Below are 23351 nucleotides of genomic sequence, written 5' to 3'. Positions count from 1 at the left end.
TCATAACCCTTCTATCCAAGCGGTGTGACATGTATAGTATCTGCGGTTAATATCTCCTTGTTCCGTATAGCAGGTATCCATTGGGCTCTGATATCACATCAAGTGTCTGTGTGTCTGTGTCTGTGTGTGTGTGTGTGTGTGTGTGTGTGTGTGTGTGTGTGTGTGTGTGTGTGTGTGTGTGTGTGTGTGTGTGTGTGTGTGTGTGTGTGTGTGTGTGTGTGTGTACTCTACTACTGAGGTTCTGGCTCATATATATGCTAATCTATGGCCCAGGGGGAACGTTGAGCTCTCAGGGATCAGCGGTGATCAGTGGCGCTGTGGATTAGAGCAGGGCATGCTGGGATACACTGGGGAGGGGATGGGACAGGACATGGAGACGTTACTCACTGAAGGTGTCCAAGAATGCCTCTATGGATCGCCAAAGGCATTTGAACTCCTGGTGTGTTTTGATACAGTGTCTGTCCACATACTAGGTGAAGAGAAAAGATGTATCCTGCATGCATCCTAAATGGCACACTATTCTCTATTTAGTGCACTACTCTGACCAGGGCCCATGACTAAGAAAATAGGGTGACTGTAATTACTAAAGACGCTGACTATTCTGTAGCCTGACTATGTATGTCCCTGTTGATAGCCAAAGGCCTATGAAAGCCCTTGTGTTATCTTTCTAGCTACCTCGCTCTTTCACATACAGTAAGGGAGAGGTGTGTGTGTGTGTGTGTGTGTGTGTGTGTGTGTGTGTGTGTGTGTGTGTGTGTGTGTGTGTGTGTGTGTGTGTGTGTGTGTGTGTGTGTGTGTGTGCGCATGACTGTGTCCTGCTGGATCTATCTACAAAGGCCAGCTAACTTTGTAGCTGGTAGGGTAGCCTCTCTGTGGCGCGGTTAAAGATATGCAGACTAACCGACAGCGACTTCAAACGGCCTTTTTAAAGGCCACCGTCGTTCACAGCGTTTGAATAAAAGTTAAGAGGTTACGATAGGGTCCTAGACCAAAGGTTTCTACTCAGACGCATAAGTTCCACCTTAGGTGCTTAATCAAACCATTGGAAGCATGGGGTGACAATCACAGAGGTTTGAAACGCACAAACTTCACTATCACTTCAGAATAAATCCCATGGGATGGGGTGCATCTCAATCTCTTCCGGATGAGACAAGGAGTGGTTGCCACTTAAGGCAATTGAGATGTGTCCCTTGTATCAGTGGAGAAGAGCTAAAGGACATCGTTATAGAATAGTAGACTATGAGTCACGTACAATTTTCAGGTGGGCCAGCAGCCTCATGACGTCGGCCATGTCGGCGAGGATGAGCAGGCGGGTGACGGCAGAGAGCAGGGCGCGGGCAGCCCTCACCATGGTGCCGCGCTTCACTGAGGAGCAGGGGTCGTCAGCAAACTCCTGGGAGGCCATGCGCATTGAATCACCTGCAGAGGGGGATCAGAGTGAGACAGAGAGCGTGAGAGACAGACCGAGAGAGAGAGAGAGAGAGAGAGATGTGGCTGAAGTTGGAGGTGGGTCAGCAGCGAAATCACACCAGATAGACTTCAGTATTAGACGTTTGTCCAGGTCCCCAAGACATCGGGAGAAGCCTTCAATAGAGTCCACTAGGGGAAACATGAGCATGTATTACCATCTAGTAGGTGTTGTGGATGGGGATATAGAAAAGGGCTTAAACCACGTGCTAGACCATTTTAATTATATTTTCTTCTGTTTTAACCTTATTCCAAACCTTTACCCGTACCTAAAAACCTCTTATGGATAGGGGGCAGTATTTTCACGTCCGGATGAAAAGCGTGCCCAGAGTAAACTGCCTGCTATTCAGGCCCAGAAGGTAGGATATGCATATTATTAGAAGATTTGGATAGAAAACACTCTGAAGTTTCTAGAACTGTTTGAATGATGTCTGTGAGTATAACAGAACTAATATGACAGGCGTAAACCTGAGAAAAATCCAACCAGGAAGTGGGAAATCTGAAGCTTGTAGTTTTTCAAGTGAATGCCTATCCAAACTACAGTGTCTGTGGGGTCATATTGCACTTCCTAAGGATTCCACTAGATGTCAACAGTCTTTAGAACGTTGTTTCAGGCTTCTACAGTGAATGGGGAGAGAATAAGAGCTGATGGAACTAGGTCTCTGAAAAAAAGGCACGAGCTCAGTAATGCACGCTACCTTGAGAGCGAGCTGAGTTCATTTTCATTTCTAAAGAGAAAGGAATTGTCCGGTTGGAATTTTATTGAAGATTTATGATAAAAACATCCTAAAGATTGATTCTATACATTGTTTGACATGTTTCTACAAACTGTAGTATAACTTTTTTGACTTTTCGTCTGAACTTAGAAAGCACGTGCCTTACATTTGGAATAGTGAACCTAACGCTCGAACAAAATGGAGGTATTTGGACATAAAGATGAACTTAATCGAACAAAACAAACATTTACTGTGGAACTGGGATTCCTGGGAGTGCATTCTGATGAAGATCATCAAAGGTAAGTGTATATTTATAATGCTATTTCTGACTTCTGTTGTCTACACAATATGGCGGGTATCTGTATAGCTTCTTTTGGTTTCTGAGCGCTGTACTCAGATTATTGCAAAGTTTGCTTTCGCCGTGAAGCTTTTTTGAAATCTGACAAAGCGGTTGCATTAAGGAGAAGTCTATCTTTAATTCCGTGCATAACACTTGTATATTTTGTCAAAGTTTATGATAAGTATTTCTATAAATTGATGTGGCTCTCTGCAAAGTCACCGGCGGTTTTGGAGGAAAAACATTACTGAACATAACGCGCCAATGTAAACTGAGATTTTTGGATATAAATATGAACTTTATCGAACAAAACATACATGTATTGTGTAACATGAAGTCCTATGAGTGCCATCTGATGAAGATCATCAAAGGTTAGTGATTCATTTTAGCTGTATTTCTGGTTTTTGTGATGCCTCTCCTTTCGAAAATGGCTGTGTGGTTTTTCTTGTCTATGTGCTGTCCTAACATAATCTAATGCTATGCTTTCGCTGTAAAGCCTTTTTGAAATTGAAATTGAGATTTTTGCTGTTTTGAATTTGGTGCCCTGCACTTTCACTGGCTGTTGTCAAATCGATCCTGCTAAAGGGATTTGATCCGTAAGAAGTTAACCAGTGGGGATATGTTCCTAAACTCATCCGTGAAGTTTCTTTCTGTTTTAACAACCTTAATCCTTATCTACTTTCACTTCCCATAGCGTTTAACATGCTTTTTGAATGACTTCCTCATCTCTGTACCCACACATATAATTATCTGTAAGGTCCCTCAGTTGAGCAGTGAATTTCAAACACAGATTCAACCACGAAGACCAGGGAGGTTTCCAATGTCTCGCAAAGAAGGGAACAGGCTATTGGTAGCAGGCACTGAATATCCATTTGAGCATGGTGAAGCTATTAATTACACTTTGGATGGTGTATCAATACACCCAGTCACTACAAAGATACAGGTATCCTTCCTAACTAAGTTGCCATTGAGGAAGGAAGCTGCTCAGGGATTTCACCATGAGGCTAATGGCGACTTTGCAACAGTTACAGAGTGTAATGCCTGTGATAGGAAAACATTGAGGATGGATCAACAACATTGTAGTTACCCCACAATACTAACCTAATTGACAGAGTGAAAAGAAGGAAGTATGCACAGAATACAAATATTCCAAAACATGCAACCTGTTTGCAACAAGGCATTAAGGTAAAACTGCAAAAAATGTGGCAAAGAAAATAGCTTTATGTCCTGAATACAAAGCATTATGTTTGGAGCAAATCCAACACAACACATCACTGAGTACCACTCTTCATATTTTCAAGCATGGTGGTGGCTGCATCATGTTATGGGTATGCTTGTCATCGGCAAGGTCTAGGGAGTTTTGTCGGATAAAAAGACATGGAATAGAGCTAAGTACATGCTCTCCCAGTTACTGGTGTAAAGCAGACTGAAGCAAAATCTGCTTCAGTCTTCTTTACACAAGAGTCTGGGAGAGGAATTCACCTTTCAGCAGCACAATAACCTCTAACTCAAGGCCAAATCTACGCTGGAGTTGCTTACCAAGAAGACAGTGAATCTTCCTGAGTGACCAAAATACACTTTTGACTTACATCTTCTTGAAAATCTATGGCAAGACTTTAACATTTCTGCCTAGCAATGATCCCCAACATCTTGACAGAGCTTGAATCATTTTGTAAATAATAAAGGGCAAATATTTCACAATCCAGGTGTGCAAATCTCTTATAGACTTACCCAAGAAGACTCACAGATGTAATCGATGCCAAAGGTGTCTCTAACATGTATTGACTAAGGAAGCTGAATACTTATGCGACGACTATATTTTAGTTGTAAAATGTTTGTTAAACTTGAAAAATGTTTTTATAATGTATTCCACTTTCACATTAGAGTTTTTTGTGTAGATTGTTGACATAAAATTACAATTAAATCCATTTTGATAACATTTTGTAACAATAAAATGTGAAGAAATCCAAGGCGCCTGAATACTTTTGCAATACACTGTATGTGTGCGTGTGTCCCTTGCATATTTATGTGTGTGTTCACGCTTGACCTTTCACTGTTAATGGGAAAGCTCTCTCCTCATGAGGAAACGAATCAATCAGGCTGAATCCCTGGCTGCCAATGGGACCAGGAAGAACTAGCTAGCTGACCTTGAGCTACAGGACAGGACAGCAGACCCAGTCACACCCCATTGGGGGGAACAGAAATGTCCACAATCCACATCCCGTTAAGTCCCATTATAAGGGCGTAGCCTACAGAAGGTTGTATCCATCCCAAATGTGCCCTAGTCAAAAGTAGTGCACTATAAAGGGAATAGAGTGCCATTTTGGATGCAGATAATGAGAGAGGGGATTGTTGACACCATTCTAGAAGATTGAAGTTGTAAATGGTGTCTGATTCTCTATTCCATGACTAATCCATGACAGTAACAGTCCTTTATTGAAGGATCAACCACTACTTTGAATGTACATTTGTTTGTGTCTTTTTAAGTGATATAGTCATTAGGAACTGTGTCAAGAACTACCATACATGGAGCTTTTCAACTGAAAGCCCACATCCAGTTCACCCACTTTGGGTTCACACTGCCTGAAGATCATACTGACATTTTATTTGTTTTGCGTCTGGAGAAAAAATCAAAACAGAGTTTAACGTTCTCACTCTGTATTTATGGACAATTCAGACAGGCAAATGGAACAGGAGCTAGCAGGAGTACTGTGTGGAAAGAGTGGTCCTTGCCAATAAACCCTTGAAGCTAAAGGTTATTTGAACAGTGTGCAGCCCGAGCCACCATCAAACCTATAATCTTGTCTATAACCCTCTGAGTCCTATTGTCCAATCGTCTCCTCCTTATTCAATTATGGATGCTGATTTCAGACTGCGGCGATTCACTAAGCCCACCAAACTGTCACTGTCACGCACGCACACACGTACATGCACACACGCACACACACACACACACACACACACTCTCACACGCACACTGCCTGTCTCGTCAACGGCCTGGAAGGATGAGTTATGATGGCTCACTTACAAATCTGTGTGTGTGTGTGTGTGTGTGTGTGTGTGTGTGTGTGTGTGTGTGTGTGTGTGTGTGTGTGTGTGTGTGTGTGTGTGTGTGTGTGTGTGTGCGTGCGTGCTTGCTTCTCTGTGTATGATCTATGGACGTATCTGTACTTCTCATCAGGTGACATAAGCCACTGATGCCCCCCTAGGGCTTTAAGGGGAGACAGTCAGTGTAATCAGTCTGTGGTTTTATGAATGAGAAGGCCTCAGACAGAGAGCGCATTCCCTAGTGAGATTAAAGCTCTGCTCTGCTCTGCTCTGTTCCGTTAACTGTGCCCATATCTGACAATTAGAGTTGGCAATACAGCACAAACAGATCTGGGATCAGGCTAGTCTGAGGTGACTCCTAACTACCTCTCTAGATCTAACGACTGGGGTTTACACGGGAGCCACTGTAAGATGTACCACTAGTGCCAGCTGAAATAACTGCACTCTGTCTAGGACTATACTATGGCTTCCCCTTACATGAACCGAGCTGGATTGCATTTGAACTGTCATACAGCATACTTGTTCTCCAAGGCAGACATATATGATGTACAGATAAAGTGAACACACAAACACAACTCCTTCTCTCTGTTCTGTCTATGAATTCCACACGGATCCCTGGGTTACGACATTACCACCTCCGGCCTCCTGTGTTTGTGTGGTTGCGTGGGCCACGCAGGAGGAGGCTGCCGCTATGCAACCACCACCACAGGGCTCAAACTAAGGGAGCATTTCAGCCTCACTACCGCCACTCAGGAAGAAACAAAATGGTTCCCTGGTTTCCTACCACGTCGATGTAATGTAGATTAAGATTGCGACACACTGCACACACGAAGAGAAGTTCAGGCTAGGAAGTGTACACTTACTCCTAAACATGTACAATACAACACGTAAATACTGTACATGCACATGGGAATACAGTGCCTTCAGAAAGTATTCACACTCCTTTGCTTTTTCTACATTTTGTTGTTCCCTTTTTTTGCGAGACATTGGAAAACCTCCCTGGTCTTTGTGGTTGAATCTGTGTTTGAAATTCACTACTCAATTGAGGGACCTTACAGATAATTATATGTGTGGGTACAGAGATGAGGTAGTCATTCAAAAACCATGTTAAACCCTATGGGAAGTGAAAGTAGATAAGGATTAAGGTTGTTAAAACAGAAAGAAACTTCACGGATGAGTTTAGGAATATATCCCCACTGGTTAAGGTAAGGGTAAAGGTTTGGAATGAGGTTAAAACAGAAGAAAATATAATAAAAATGGCCTAGCACGTGGTTTAAGCCTTTCCTCTATATCCCCATCCACAACACCTACTAGATGGTAATACATGCTCACGTTTCCCCTAGTGGACTCTATTGAAGGCTTCTCCCGATGTCTTGCGGACCTGGACAAACGTCGAATACTGAAGTCTATCTGGTGTGATTTCACTGCTGACCCACCTCCAACCTCAGCCACATCTCTCTCTATCTCTTTGTCAGTGATGTGTTGTGTTGGATTTGCCCCAAACATAAGGCTTTGCATTCAGGCCAAAAAGTGTATTCCTTTGCTGTGTTTTTTTGTTGTTGCAGTATTACTTCAGTGGCTTGTTGCATACAAGATGCATGTTTTGGGATATTTGGTGTATTCTTCTTTTCACTCTGTCATTCAGATCATTATTGTGGAGTCACTACAATGTCGTTGATCCATCCTCAGTTTTCTCCCATCACAGCCATTGAACTCTGTAGCTGTTTTAAAATCACCAATGCCCTCATGGTAACATCGCTGAGCAGATTCATTCCTGTCCTGCAACTCAGTTCAGAGGGACGGCTGTTTATTGTGTCTGGGTGGTTTAATACGTAATCCACAGCATAATTATTAACTTGACAATGCTTAAAGAGAAATCCAATGCCTGATTTGTTATTGTTACCAATCTACCAATCACTGCCCTTCTTTATGAGGATTTCGAAAATCTCCCTGGTCTTTGTAATTGACAACCTTCCACTTTGACATTACGGAGTATTTCGTGTAGATTGTTGACTAAAAAATGACAATGAAATCCATTTGAATCCCACTTCGTAACACAATAAAATGGGAAGAACTCCAAGGGGTCTGAATACTTTGTGAGACACACACATAAGACACACACAGCCCGCACTCTCTGGCTCGTCTGTCCTCTCCCTCTCCCTGTTCCTCCATGTCAGTGTTCCTTCAATTCCATTTCTCCATGATCCCTTCTTCCACTCTCATCCTCATTCTCTCGTTCACACTCTTTCTCCCTCACCCATGGCTTAACTAGGGCAGAAGTGGAAACTCTGATCAAAGCTCAGTGAGGGATTGCATGGCCCTGTGTGCCACTGATCCATTTCATGGATCTGGAATGGTGTCAAGTCTGTCTGCAGTGCACACTATGAAATGTGAGGAAACTGTAGATGTTGAGAGCCGGATGGATGATGAATATGTGTACAACAGCTGCTGCTGGTAAGCCCCCACTTCTCTTTCTGCTGATCTGAGTATTGAACATACAGTACAATCCAATTCCAATCGGAGGAAAACATCAGCTTCGAGCCAGGGCTCATTGAACTCCATTCAGCCGTTGAAGGGGACTTAACTTACAGACAGGAAAACAACTGTAAGTGACTTTATAGACGACATTGTCCACCCTGAAAAGAAACCTTCCCAAGACGATAACAGAGCACTATTTGATGAGGCGTAGTGTTACACATTGGAGATCGGTGAGGGTTTTACCGAGCCACAGGCTTTCGGCGTGACCTGTTTACAAATGGCTGAATCACGGCCCTTCAACAGGCATCTATAGCCTATACGGTGTTCCGACACTGCGGAGGCGGCGGTGCTACCAACCACGGACAATCAAAGCATTAACGTTGCGTGACTGTGGAGTAAACATCTCGGGATCGTTACATTCTCCAAAGCCAGGGCCAGGGCCCGAGCTTAATGGGTATCAATCAGAGGAACGTATCACACTTTCCCTCTCTTACACACACACACACACACACCCAGACACGCACGTGCGCGCGCGCACACACACACACACACACACACACACACACCCCGTCTCCTTCTGCTTCTAATCCATCAAGAGAGAGGGAACGTTTGATCGCCCCATTACTCTGACCCGCCGAGCGCTTAACCACTGGGAAATTAGATTTTGGATTTTGGGATTCGGAAAAGCAAACGACAGTCCACGCTCGGTAAAACTTTCCCCTAAACTTTTAGCGTGGTTTAGAGGGTTTGTGTCTGCATATGACGAGTCATCGTATTTCAATTCCAAAAACTAGAAAATAAATCAAACACCAAAACAAAGCTATACACTATTCCCTGGGATAGAAAAGTTAGCAGTCATGCGAGGCCTAGGAAGTTTGTAACGGGGCCAGGGATGTGTGAAATGGATGGTCGGCTGTAGAAGCGAGGCTACAACTAGGGTAGTGCATTTCCTTTGAACGTCCTGCTTATTCCCTCCTGATTTCGGGAAAACTTTCAACAGGGATTTCTGGAAAGCCTGGGAATTTTGGGAAAGTTACAGGAATTTTGCAACCAACGGTCACGTATAGAATCAGATTCGCATAGAACGGAGAGGGTTAAGACTGGCGTGAGCAAATCCAACACGAGAGGGTGCAAGAGAAAATGACAAGATCTATTGTTTTCAACTCTGGGCTTCAAACCCACTTTCAAATAACTCATTTTGACTCTTTGCTGTTTACTGTCTTTTGAAGGGCAGATGAGGAAAATACCACTTTGTTTCAAGGGCACCAGACCCATCCTCAACCATTGATTAGTGAACATTTTGGATTGGATGTTATTGGGCCTGGCCAGGGCCAAGTATTGAGCCAATTAAACCAATTAGGATCTTTCCCAAATGGCATCCTATTCCCTATATAGTGCACTACGTTCGACCAGGGACTGAACCGGGTGCCATTTAGGAAGCATCCTCTATCTTCTTGAAGGTCAAATTACACAGCAGTTTGGTGTATTTTTATGTAGGGACTGAGGTGGCACATGTTTCAGCTGAGAGGCTGAGAGGCTACATTGTAACTGCGAAGCGGCCACGGTGCGCTCGCATATGGGGCTCAGCCAGGACTGTTGCTTTTCTAACTGAATGAAAACATTTTAACAATGTGATTTAACTGATTGAAGATGGGAAAATATATATATGCAGAATAGTGTTAACTGCCTGGGGAGGGGGTTTATTTCATAGATTTAATTAATGTAATATTAGGCCTACTGATTATTTCTCACTATCTACATGCAAGCTATTCATTGACAGCCAGCATGCTACCCGAGTCTGCACTACAGCGAAGGCTAAGCCGACATGCCCGCTAATCAGACATGCCCGTGTTCATCATCGTTCTTACAGGCAAAGTGAAATGATACAATACATTTTCTCGTGATGCATGCAGCTCAAATTATATATACAGTGCCTTCAGAAAGTATTCACACCCCTTTACTTTTTCCACATTTGGTTGAGTTACAGCCTGAATTAAAATTGATTTAAATATATATTTTTGTCACTGGCCTACCATAATGTTAAAGTGAAATTATGTTTTAAAAAATGTTTACAAATTAATAAAACATTCAAATCTGAAATGTCTTGAGTCAATAAGTATTTAACCCCTTTGTTATGGGAAGCCTAAATAAGTTCAGGAGTAAAAATGTGATTAATAAGTTTCATGGACTCACTTTCTGTGCAATAATAGTGTTAATAACATGATTTTTGAAAGACTTCCTCATCTCTGTACCCCACACATATAATTATCTGTAAGGTCCCTCAATCAAGCAGTATATTTCAAACACAGGTTCGACCACAAAGACCAGGGAGGTTTTCCAATGCCTCGCAAAGAGGGGCACCTATTGGTACATGGGTTAAAAAAAAATCAGACATTGAATAACCCTTTAAGCATAGTGAAGTTATTAATTACACTTTGGATGGTGTATCAATAAACCCAGTCACTACAAAGATACAGGCGTTCTTCCCAACTCAGTTGCCGGAGAAGAAGGAAACCGCTCAGGGATTACAAAATGAGGCCAAATGGTGACTTTAAAACAGTTACAGATTATAATGGCTGTGACTACAACATTGTAGTTACTCTACAACACTAACCTAATTGACAGAGTGAAAAGAAGGAAGCCTGTACAGAATAAAAATATTCCAAAACATGCATCCTGTTTGCAACAAGGCACTCAAGAAATACTGCAAATAATGTGGCAAAGCAATTCACTTTTTCCTGAATACTAATAGTTATGTTGGGGCAAATCTAATACAACACATTACGGAGTACAACTCTCTATATTTTCCAAGCATAGTGGTGGCTGCATCCTGTTATGGGTATGCTTGTAACCATTATGGACTGGGGAGTTTTTCAGAATAAAAATAAACGGAATGGAGATGTAGTAAAACAAAAATTAGAGAGTAGGCCAATAGTAAAAAGCCTACACGGGGAATGTTCACGTTTTAATATTGTACTGGACAAAGATGGGAAGTGGACAAAGATGCAGGCTACTGTGCAACTCACTTTTCAGGTAGGATGCACTTTTTAAACTTAATACATTGTTTTGGTATTCATAATAATTTGTTTGATCATTGTTATCACAGTATACCATTGTTATTATTGTAGGCATATTTGTTATTCTAAACCAGTTCTTTAAATATGCAAAACGTGTTTTGTTTTATTCTGTTGAGACATTTTCGTTGGCTAAATTAAGTTAAATCTGTCTTTTTAATTGTGTGCGCTGTATTTAGTTTAAGATAGGTTATTTATTTATTTATTGTATTTCACCTTTATTTAACCAGGTAGGCAAGTTGAGAACAAGTTCTCATTTACAATTGCGACCTGGCCAAGATAAAGGTAAAAAAAAAAAATATATAAATAAAGATATATAGATATATAAAGAAAGAAAGAAATATAGATAAAGTTATATAAGTAGGCCTGTTGTAAAATACATATAATTAGCCTATTGCTGTAGGCAATATCCTTTCTTGTTAATTGCTGGACCTTTTGAGAAGGTTTGCAAGTGTTTTATTTCATTCTGAGCCATTTTCTTTGGCCAAATCAAATAGGTTTGCCGCAATATAATATCCTGCTAGTATTTTCCCTATAAAAATTGGCTTGACTTACTTTTTATAGTACCCTAATAAAGTTTAGAAACATTTGTGAAGGTTTGGTGTGGTGTGGTTATTAACCTATTATACTGCAGGCCTATGATATGAAGGCAGTACCCACCAGCACTCCAACTGACTCTGATAGTTGAACTTGAGGTGAGGAATAATGTTTTAGTCCTACCAAAGTTACTCCTATATTCTTACAATATAATGCTTATCTTTCGAACAAAAAAATATGAACGAAGTAGCCACCTTCTGTACACCTATATTTGTATAGCAGATGCAGTAGGCTAGCCTATGTGACAAGGATAATTACATGTCTGTGTCGTAGCATACCGCCGGCATATACATTTACATTTTAGTCATTTAGCAGACGCTCTGACTTACAGTAGTGAATACATACATTTAATTTCATGCATTTTTTTTATTTAAAAAAATATATATTTTCGTGCTGGCCCCCCGTGGGAATCGAACCCACAACCCTGGCGTTGCAAACACCAAGCAGGAGTTGTAGGAAATGCTCTGATGCATTTAGTGCTCTGATGCATTTAGTGCTCAAATCTCTGACAGCTGAAACATGAGGTGGACAATTGTTGTTTGGGGAAAGTAAAAACCAATAAAACAATAGGCTATAACGTTTTGTAATTCTTCATATCAAAACACACGGATTAGCATTAGGCTATAGGCTGATTTTAAGGACACATAAATGTGGCTCATTTGGCCAATTTCCCTCGTTTATTGATGGTGCTGGCTGCGTGGGTGGATGCCCTAATGGGTTACGCACCCAATTCATATGATTTAGGGCAGGGTACTGGGCAGAGGCCGGCTAGTGGGGACTATTTAACAGTCTCATGGCCTGCTCCAGTAGAAGATGAGGATAGTGCCAACTTCCTGAAGAAGGGCCTCCGTCAAATTTAATGACAGTAAATAAATGAGTTATGGAAAAACCTGACAGGCGTTAAAATGGAAAATGGAAAATGATATGTCTGCTTGTGTCCAGTGAGCCCTAAACGATGACATTAAAGAATGCAAATACTGTACTCTGAAGCAGATAGCCTGCTGTAAAAATAGTCAAACACTTACGCTATTCTGTACTGACATTTTACTCAGCAAGGGAATCTAGCCTAATCAATTTCCATGTTAAAAACATAACACATGACTGACAAGCAGGGTCTGAGTTCAACACAACACTTTCTCCTCCACAGCTTGATAGCTACCACAGTAAATTTGCTACGATGAATGCACAAGAAAGTGAGATTGCTAAGTGTCTGCTTGAAGAGTGATGCAGTTTAACTGAATCCAGACATTGGTGGGCAGGTGTTCTACATTGAAGAGAGGAAGAGGAGGGGAATTTTCATGCAGAGAAAGAGTGAGGCAGAGAGAGAGAGAGAAAGAGGGAGATCTCTGCCGATGCTGGTGCCTTTTCATTGAGGGCCCCTGCTGGGACCGACCTGGGCAATACACCAGAGCCAGACTAAGCTTTCAGTCTGGCAGACTCCATACAATGCTGAGGGTTTTAACATGGGCCTGGGGAGCTGTATGGTGTAAGTGGTTTGTGTGTGTGTTGTGTGTGTGTGTGTGTGTGTGTGTGTGTGTGTGTGTGTGTGTGGGTGTGTGTGTGTGTGTGTGGTGGTGCGTGCGTGCGTGCGTGCGGGTGGCGGGGTGGGGCGGGGAGGAGGGGGCGGGTCAGAGCGAGAAGGAAGTGGGTGAAGGTGGGGTGAAGAAGTAGGACTCTTTTTAAGTTTGAAGGAAATAAAAGTACATACATGGGGGAATATTCAATCTGGGATACTCCCTTTAAGTTCTCCAAGTTCTCTCCAAATTCTCCTTTCATGTGTTCTTCCAAAGGGGATGGAAGCATCCAGGCGCCGTTCAAGCTCCTAATACATAGTGATACAGCAGTTCCGGATGGGAATCAGAATACACCCTGGGGTCTGGAGAGCTTGCTGTCACATTCCATGAACAGTATACATCAGAAAACTACAAGTATGGTATCCCCGTGAGTACATTGGACTCTCTTCACCTTGCTGTCCCATTTAATGTATTCCTATATCTCTAAACACAAGAGTACTACATGGTATGGTGTCCCTGTGCGGACATACCTTGCTTGCGGACGTCCTCCACGGCGAGGATGAGCTCCTCCTTGAGATCGTGGCTGTTCTTAGCGATCTGCTCGCCCTTCTCCAGGAAGTTCTGCGTGGCCTGCTCCACGGACAGGGCCAGCACGTGCGCCTTCTTGGAGCGCCCCTTCTTCTTACTGCTGGGCCCTTTGTTGCTGGTGTTCACCAGGGTGGTCACCTGACAGACGGAGAGGGAGAGGTTAGGACGGGAAGTGGTGCTGTTACGTAGGAAGAACGAGACTTGGTTCTTTGTAAACGGCTCGGGTTTCTCAGCTACAACTCGACCATCCTCACGTTCGCGATCTAGCGGAACAACAGCTGTTTAGCCCGGCACATCTACGGTAAGTCAAAAGGAACAAAATAGATCCAAGAGGCTACATAGAGAAAATAACAGACGCCAAAAGGGTTGTATTAATGTTACACAGCAACTGCTAGTTCAATGACCTGTGGGATATGTTGCTGAATGATCCCCCCCCCCCAATTTAAATGAAAGACAAGTCTTACAGTAATGGAAACAGACCATAAAGGACGAATACACTCCAACGGCTGATCTGGAGCATAAAACGTTGAAAGACATCTCGTATAGTTTGAATGCATTTCATCGCCTTTCATCCAGCCTATTCATCCAACTAAAACACGTCTTCATAAGCAGTTCAGGAGGCAAGCCCATCATAAGTCATTGACAAAGCTAGAGTGTGCAGGAAATGCGACAAGCCTTCAAACGGGGACTCCTGTGTCTTTGAGCAGAATGTATGTAAGGAATAGGGGGACATTAAGGACGCGCACAAATAAGCCAGCGTGTTAGAAAGGTGGTAAAACAGCTAAATTGTGTGAGTGATAAAAAGTCATATTGCTAAGTATAGAAAGTCTACTTTTGACCTGTTTGGAAAAACAGAAAACCTTATTGGGACAGATTCAGGAAGTACCTCTCTGTTCTTCAGAAACCATGTAGTCAATTAGAAACACCAGACTTGGTTTTAATGGTTCCCCAACGTCAGCGGATGTTGGTTCTCAACTTGCTACTCTACCAGTATAGCCTACTGTACATCTGTTTGGAGTGAAACACAGAGTATTGAAGAGAAAAGGCATCCTGAAGCACTAAATGAAACACGCGCCCAGCTAAAGCACTAGAGAGAGGGAGATCTCTGCCGATGCTGATGCCTTTTCATTGAGGGCCCCTGCTGGGACCGACCTGGGCAATACACCAGAGCCAGACTAAGCTTTCAGCCTGGCAGACTCCATACCACGCTGAGGGTTTTAACATGGGCCTGGGGCACCGTGTGGTGTGAGCGGTGTATGTGTGTGTTTGTGTGTGTGTGCGTGAGAGAGCGTGTATGTGGGTATGCGAGCGTGTATGGATACGAGACAGTTGGAGCACGATAAAGCAAAGTTTACAGACTGGCAAGGTGACTTGAGAGAAAATATAATTGAAAAGTAGGACTCTTTTTAAGTTTGAAGGAAATAAAAGTACATACATGGGGGAATATTCAATCTGGGATACTCCCTTTAAGTTCTCCAAATTCTCCTTTCATGCGTTCTTCTGAAACATGCATGGGAAGCGCTCCAAAGGGGATGGAAGCATCCAGGCCCCATTCAAGCTCCTAATACATAATGTTACAGCAGTCAAAAAGTCATATTGCTAAGTACAGAAAATTAACTTTGAGGTAGAGTCCCAAATGTCACCCATAGACCCTATATCTAGCACTCTACTTTTGACCTAGTTTGGAAAAACAGAAAACCTTATTGGGACAGATTCAGGAAGTACCTCTCTGTTCTTCAGAAACTGTGTAGTCAATTAGAAACACCAGGCTTGGTTTTAATGGTTCCCCAACGTCAGCGGATGTTGGTTCTCAAACTGCTACTCTACCAGTATAGCCTACTGTACATCTGTTTGGAGTGAGACACAGAGTATTGAAGAGAAAAGGCATCTTGAAGCACTAAATGAAACATGTGCCCAGCTAAAGCACTAGAGAGAATGTCCTTATAAATGTGCTGCCGTCTGGGGCCTGCTTTGCCAAAATCTGCTTGGGGGTGAAATCGAGGAAGAGGACTGCAAATCAAATTGGGCCCTGAAGTCTGGCTCCAGGCAAGCAGGAGGAGTGCCTACAAGTCAACGCTATCACAAGTCCACTGAGAAGAGGGTTGTGGGGGTGTTTCTAGTTTCGTAGCTTCCGGGTTCTGCCTTTTGGTTTCGGTAATGGCCCCACGTCGCACAATTACCATGCCGAAATGGAGGCGTAATGAGCCGAGCTTCCCACACAGGGGGAGAGACAAGCTAACAGCCATCCAAGCGAACAGCTGTTGGGTGTCCCTATGCGTCAGCTAGCTTCTCAGAAGCTCCGGGAGCGTAGTGGGGCTCGCTGTGGTTAAGCTGGGCCTGGCTTTGCCTCGGGACAACACTGCATACAATTCTAAAGCTGCCAAATACTGAAACACACAGTTTTTTGAGAGATGCTTCCAGGTTGGATTCATGCACCAAAAACAAATGAGGGAAACTAGGTCACGAAACAACCTACATTTCAGCAATGAACTGAAATGAAGCCGCTGCTTTTAGTCTGCCATTGAAATGCTGAAGGTAGAGGCCTACAGGCGAGTTTACATTTCACCAGTATGATGGGATGGAACTGGAGAAATGTATAGGTGTGGATGTGAGGACCGACCATCCACGAGATCAAAATTATCCCTTTTTCCCTTGAAGCTGGAGGCCAGTTCACTTTTTACCAGTTTGAAGACAACGTCTTGCAGACATAGTAACAACCAGGAATTATCAGCCTCTTCTTACTTCTAAAGTGAGAAGTTTACTGTAAGATACTTTTTTGCTCTTAGAGTAATTTTACTCTAATAGTAACTTTTCTCTAAGTGTAAAATCACTCTAAATAGTAACTAAGACAGAAGCTACAGTATTTGACGAGCATGAGGCTACATTTAAATCACCCAGTGCGAAGCAGAGACAAGCCCACCCGAGCAAACCCGGGACTCCGAATAGTGCCTCAGGCGAAATGACACATTATTGGTTCCTTGCTAATGATTCATTGAGCTCCATTAAATTAGTCTGGGTAATTCCATTGTCTGTTGATAAATGGAGTCAAAGCAGAACACAAATGACCCTCGTGGCGGCGTCCTCGGTCTCTCTCTGCCAGTGTTGTTGAGGCAGAGAGACGTACTCAGAGTTAGTTCATTATGTAGTAAGCAACCTAGTGAGCAACATATTTCTGTTTCAAGTCATGCTGATTACAATGTAATACTTTATTGTTACTTAAATGTATCGTGGAGCTCTGGAGAGATGTCTCAGATGACAGCAGGACACACACACACAGACACACACAGACACACACACACAGACCACACACACACAGACACACACACACACACACACAAACGACAGAATGATTCAGTGTGTGACTGCAGTAGTACCCTGCCATTGTCTCCGCTGTGGGTTACATGTTGCAGTGTAAATGATGAAAGGAACACGGTGAACTCTGGAGGGGGTACCGAACCAAAGAACCTAACATCAGTCATGCACACACACACACACGTATAACCCAGCCCCGGCTCACTTAGCAAGAGAATGACGAGCGTCAACTTGACAAATGCACAGTGAAGGTTTGTGAGGGAAGCTACAGTATGATAAGAGAGCTGCTAGCATCTTAATCTGAAATTACAGATGTAGGATCTTATTTTGACCTGTCTTGTCGCAGCAAAAATAATCCTGCAGCAACAGGATTTGACCGTTTAGTCTGTAAGGCTGCTTGATCGGTGGTTAGGTTATTAACTGGTCAAAATGAGGCGACATGAAAAGTGCAATACTGTTAAAATATCCGTGGTTAAGTCTGGGTTTTTATTGACTCGCGAAGGCTCATCTGCATTTCCTCTGGCGCAGAAAGATTCTCAGGAACAAACGAGTGATCAAATGAAGGTCCTACATCTGTATGTTCCATGCAATTGCAGGGTCAGTCAGTGATTACTTATCCACTCTATCAGGGGCCCCTCAAAGATAAGAAGAATAGAGATAGTGATGAAGTAATGCCTCCGCCTGTCACTGGCCAATACATCTATATGAGTTAAGAAACAATGTGAAGGTATATGGTGGCCTTTTGCTGGAGTCGTCTTACTGCCACCTTCTACATTTCGGAGGGAATGGACATAAGAACATGTGTGTGCGTGTTTGTGTTCATGCTAGCGTGCATGCGGCTGGATGTGTACCAGTGGAGGCTCTTCAGAGGAGGAAGGGGAATTTGATCAAATAAAAAATGGTAAAACATTGAAAAAGTTATCCTTTTTAGATAAAACTATACTAAATATATTCACGTCACCAAATAATTGATTAAAACACACTGTTTTGCAATGAAGGTCTACAGTAGCCTCAACAGCACTCTGTAGGGTAGCACCATGGTGTAGCCGGACGACAGCTACAGTAGCTTCCGTCCTCTTCTGGGTACAACGACTTCAATACAAAACCTAAGAGACTCTTGGTTCTCACCCCCTTTCCATAGACTTACACAGTAATTATGACAACTTCCAGGGAACGTCCTACAACCTATCAGAGCTCTTGCAGCATGAACTGACATGTTGTCCACCCAATCAAAGTATCAGAGAATGAATCTAGTACTGAAAGCATAAGCTACAGCTAGCTAGCATCGCCTGGTCAAATACAGCTGATGTGTTGTTCATCGAAGTCCATAAATGAAGGGGAAAGGTGAGAGGAGGAGAGTGCATTGAGGCTAGAAGGAATACAACGTGGCTGCAATGAAAATGAACTGTGTTTATACGTGATCAAGGGGGTATTCATTCCGCCGATTCTGTTGAAAAACGTTTTTTTTAAATGGGAGCAAACGAAACAGGGATTAAAAATACCTGAGCCAGTCTGTGGGCAGCAGGCGGCGGTGCAGGCGGTTGCATGTGTCACTGTCTGTCATCTCAAATATGTCTCTCGACCAGTGTGCACCTACGTTGTAAACATTCATTCCTAGGCTAGGTTGTAGCAACCTCATGATGGGTAAAAGGAAAATTCCATTATCAGGTAGTAGCCTAAACCTATCGATGTTACATTGTACTGGGTGAATGGAATATGAATGACAGCCATCCAATATGCTGTAACAGTAATAAGGCCGTGCTCATGAAAAAGTATTATTGTCCTCCCCCATTATAAACGGCACTGACCGCCACTGGTGTGTACGTGTGTGTGGGTGTGTGCGTGTGTGCTCAGGTGTCCATGTGTTGGTGTGTGTTATGCATAGAAGCAAAGACAGAGCGTGTTTAAGTGTGTTTAAAATAGGCTGTGTTTAAATGTGGATGAGGGCGGATTCATTTGTTCCAGCCTTCTTCCGTGCTGAGAGTGTACTGTGGTTCGTATGAAATATACATCCAGCTTTTAGAACTCACAGTTACCTAATAGAGACCTCCATCATTACTCATGGGGAAACTATTCTTCTATACTGTAGCTACACATACTTTTTGTATATCACTGCTCACAACGGTAATGAATAAAAGAACACATAACGAAGGGCAAACGAATGAATCCAATCCCAGCCAAATCAGCTCCCTGTGTTCCCTTGATGAGGCAGCAAGAATCTTTGTTTAACCCTGAGATATAGACGAGGTGATACAACAAATCCATAATTCTGTCCCTGACGGCTTCCTTTCGCCCCCCCGAAGAAACCTATTAATGCAAGGAAACAGGCGGAAAAAATTGGAAGGGAACTCAGAAGGTAAAGAAATTCAATAAAGATGTATAAAAAGAACAGTCTGACAATAAAACTGCGCATCTGCAGTAACCTTACATATTTCGATTGGCTCGGGAGATTTACAGGAAGGGTATCTGGGCTAGGTCCTTGCACATTAAAACAACATCACATTTATGGTTGCAGGATTTCCACTAGGGCTGGGCGATACGGCCTACAAATCATATCTACCTTTTTTGCAAACTTATGGGCGATTCACGATATACATCTTGATTTCAAAAATGTTTTTCTCTAAATGAGCTTTGTTGTACAATTAAAGGTAAAATACAATGCATTTCAAACAGTCAGCAATAATCTAATGAATTCAGGGTGTGTCAAATTAGGCTAAATACAGTATAAACCCCATTAATAATTACATTATTTTATCAAAATAATTTAACCTGCTTTTTTGCAATAATCACTGATCTGGCTTTGAAGTCTGTCTATGAAGATGTCTTTTTTGTTTTACAAATTTAACCAGAACGGTGCATAATGCACATTCACTAATAATGACTAAGTTCAAGCATCTTGTACTCTTATAATCTCCACCCGGCACAGCCAGAAGTGGACTGGCCACCCCTGAGAGCCTGGTTCATTCTTAGGTTTCTTCCTAGGGTCCTGCCTTTCTAGAGAGCTTCTACATCTGCATTGCTTGCTGTTTGGGGTTTCAGGCTGGGTTTCTGTACAGCACTTTGTGCCATGTGCTGATGTAAGAAGGGCTATATAAATACATTTGATTGATTGATTGATTGATTGATTCCTGTAGCAGGTACAGTTGAAGTCGGAAGTTTACATACACTTAGGTTGGAGTCATTAAAACTCATTTTTCAACCACTCCACAAATTTCTTGTTAACAAACTATAGTTTTGGCAAGTCGGTTAGGACATCTACTTTGTGCATGACACAAGTACTTTTCCAACAATTGTTTACAGACAGATTATTTCACTTATAATTCACTGTATCACAATTCCAGTGGGTCAGAAGTTGACATACACTAAATTGACTGTGCCTTTAAACAGCTTGGAAAATTCCAGAAAATGATGTCATGGCTTTAGAAGCTTCTGATAGGCTAAGTGACATCATTTGAGTCAATTGGAGGTGTACCTGTGAATGTATTTCAAGGCCTACCTTCAAACTCAGTGCCTCTTTGCTTGACGTCATGGGAAAATCAAAAGAAATCAGCTAAGACCTCAGAAAAAACCTCCACAAGCCTGGTTCATCATTGGGAGCAATTTCCAAACGCCTGAAGGTACCACGTTCATCTGTATAAACAATAGTACGCAAGTACAAACACCATGGGACCACGCAGTCGTCATACCGCTCAGGAAGGAGACGTGTTCGGTCTCGTAGAGATGAACACACTTTTGTGCGAAAAGTGCAAATCAATCCCAGAACAACAGCAAAGGACCTTGTGAAGATGCTGGAGGAGACAGGTACAAAAGTATCTATATCCACAGTAAAACGTGTCCTATATCGACATAACCTGAAAGGCCGCTCAGCAAGGAAGAAGCCACTGCTCCAAAACCATCATACAACAGCCAGACTACGGTTTGCAACTGTACATGGGGACTAAGATCGTACTTTTGGAGAAATGTCCTCTGGTCTGATGAAACAAAAATAGAACTGTTTGGCCATAATGACCATCGTTATGTTTGGAGGAAAAAGGGGGATGCTTGCAAGCTGAAGAACACCATCCCAACCGTGAAGCACGGTTCACTGCAGGAGGGACTGGTGCACTTCACAAAATAGATGGCATCATGAGGGAGGAAAATTATGTGGATATATTGAAGCAACAGCTCAAGACATCAGTCAGGAAGTTAAAGCTTGGTCGCAAATGGGTCTTCCAAATGGACAATGACACAAAGCATACTTCCAAAGTTGTGGCAAAATGGCTTAAGGACAACATAGTCAAGGTATTGGAGTGCCCATCACAAAGCCCTTACCTCAATCCTATAGAACATTTGTGGGCAGAACTGAAAAAGCTTGTGCGAGCCGAAATTCGAGCCGAAATTCACCCAACTTATTTTGGGAAGCTTGTGGAAGGCTACCCGAAATGTTTGTCCCAAGTTAAACAATTTAAAGGCAATGCTACCAAATACTTATTGAGTGAATGTAAACTTCTGACCCACTGGGAATGTGATGAAAGAAATAAAATCTGAAATAAATCATTCTCTCTACTATTATTCTGACATTTCACATTCTTAAAATAGTGGTGATCCTAACTGACCTAAAACAGGGATTGGATTACTTGGATTAAATGTCAGGAGTTTAAACAAGTTTAAACGTATTTGGCTAAGGTTTATGTAAACTTCTGACTTCAACTGTGTTATAGAATATAAACACAGGTCTCATAAATAATTTCTCAAGCACAAGCCCACGTGCTAGCAAGCAGCCAGCGAATATTTATGTTTCAAGTTTAGCCAACTTGGATCTATTTGCTAGCAACAAGGTTGAAGAGTTATGAACAAATTCTGAAACTGTTTGAACAGCATGTTAGCCTGTCCACGTTGTTCAGATGTTGAAATCAAGTGGCCTACCTTACTTCTCAGAATGAGACTGAGTTGCCAATTCCTTGTAGAATTGTGTTTTATGCTTATTGCACATTTATAAAACACAGACTAGACAGCTAGTATAACAGTATTTGGGAAAAATGCTGCTAGCAGTAGGTACATGCTACAGCAATAGCCGCACGCGATACACTGAGCATTACTTTACCAGAATCAATGTTCATTGATACTCCAGTTTTAATAGTGTCTGCTCTGCACACAATTTGAGGAGTTGAGACATAAAAAGTATCGTTAGACAGATTCAGTTCTCTATTACTGTAAAATAATGTCTCAACGTGTTTCGGTGTCCATATGGCCGTTTCTGTTGGATCAAACCTCAAATGCAAATAGCGAGTTGAAACCGCTTGTCAGAGACAAAGTAGTAACCTCTGAACTTTGTTGGTATGAGTGGCAGGGGGGTTGGTGTGTGTGTAAACAGAGAGGAAGAGGCGGAGCGAGAGGTTTCACTCGCCATAATCTGTCCAAAATAAGACCAATTTGTTTCTATGGGCTTATTCTGGACCTTGTCACCTGTCTTCTCACTATATTCAGATCTATGGTGTAAATGGGAAGGTGCACACAGCATAGAAGGAGTGAAGGAGACAAGGCCAAAAAGACAACATGAGAACAAGCAGATTTGTTTATTGCGATACAGGCATTTGGAATATCACGCAAAAACATTTGAATTAATCGAATTAATTCGATACATCGCCCCGCCCTAATCTCCACTAAAAAACTATCTGAGGAAAGAGAGAGAGAGAGAGAGGGAATGAATGAATGAATGAATGAATGAATGAATGAATGAATGAGTGAAAGACAGAGAGTAAGAGACAGAGAGAGAGAGAATGAGTGAGAGAGAGAGAGAGAAAGCGAGAGAGAGACAGAGACAGAGTGAATGAGTGTGAGAGAGTGAATGAGAGAGAGAGAGCGCGAGAGAGAGAGAGAGAGAGAGTGAATGAGTGAGAGAGAAAGATAGTGAATGAGTGAAAGACAAAGAGAGATAGGGAAATAGAGAGAGAGTGAATGAGAGTGAGACAGACAGACAGACAGACAGACAGACAGACAGACAGACAGACAGACAGACAGACAGACAGACAGACAGACAGACAGACAGACAGACAGACAGACAGACAGACAGACAGACAGACTGAGTGAGTGAGAGAGAAAAAGAACCACCAACCCACCCGCCCAAGGCGATACACAGGTAGACCTCATGATCTAGTGGCCCCACCGTCCTCACCCCCAAAACCCCCTCACCACATCCCTCCAACTTAGCCAAGAAGAGGCCTTGTTTTGGTTTTACCGT

At 42.6% G+C, this 23351-nt stretch overlaps 1 protein-coding gene across 1 annotated transcript in view; it reads right to left on the bottom strand.

The window, feature by feature from the left end:
* The window catches only part of LOC106602757 (catenin alpha-2), a 672188-nt gene that overhangs the window by 510457 nt on the left and 138380 nt on the right, over positions 1 to 23351 (bottom strand). The window contains exons 3-4 of the mRNA XM_014195596.3: positions 13762 to 13957; positions 1253 to 1419 (exon numbers count right to left, since the gene is read on the bottom strand). Coding sequence (XP_014051071.2) covers positions 1253 to 1419; positions 13762 to 13957 — 363 coding nt within the window. The remainder of the gene's footprint in view (positions 1 to 1252; positions 1420 to 13761; positions 13958 to 23351) is intronic.

Source organism: Salmo salar, chromosome 04 (genome assembly GCF_965601325.2).
Source record: "Salmo salar chromosome 04, fSalSal1, whole genome shotgun sequence".
Classification (NCBI taxonomy): Eukaryota; Metazoa; Chordata; class Actinopteri; order Salmoniformes; family Salmonidae; genus Salmo; species Salmo salar.
Note: the sequence above shows the minus strand (reverse complement) of the source record. Positions and strands in the feature narration are given on the sequence as shown.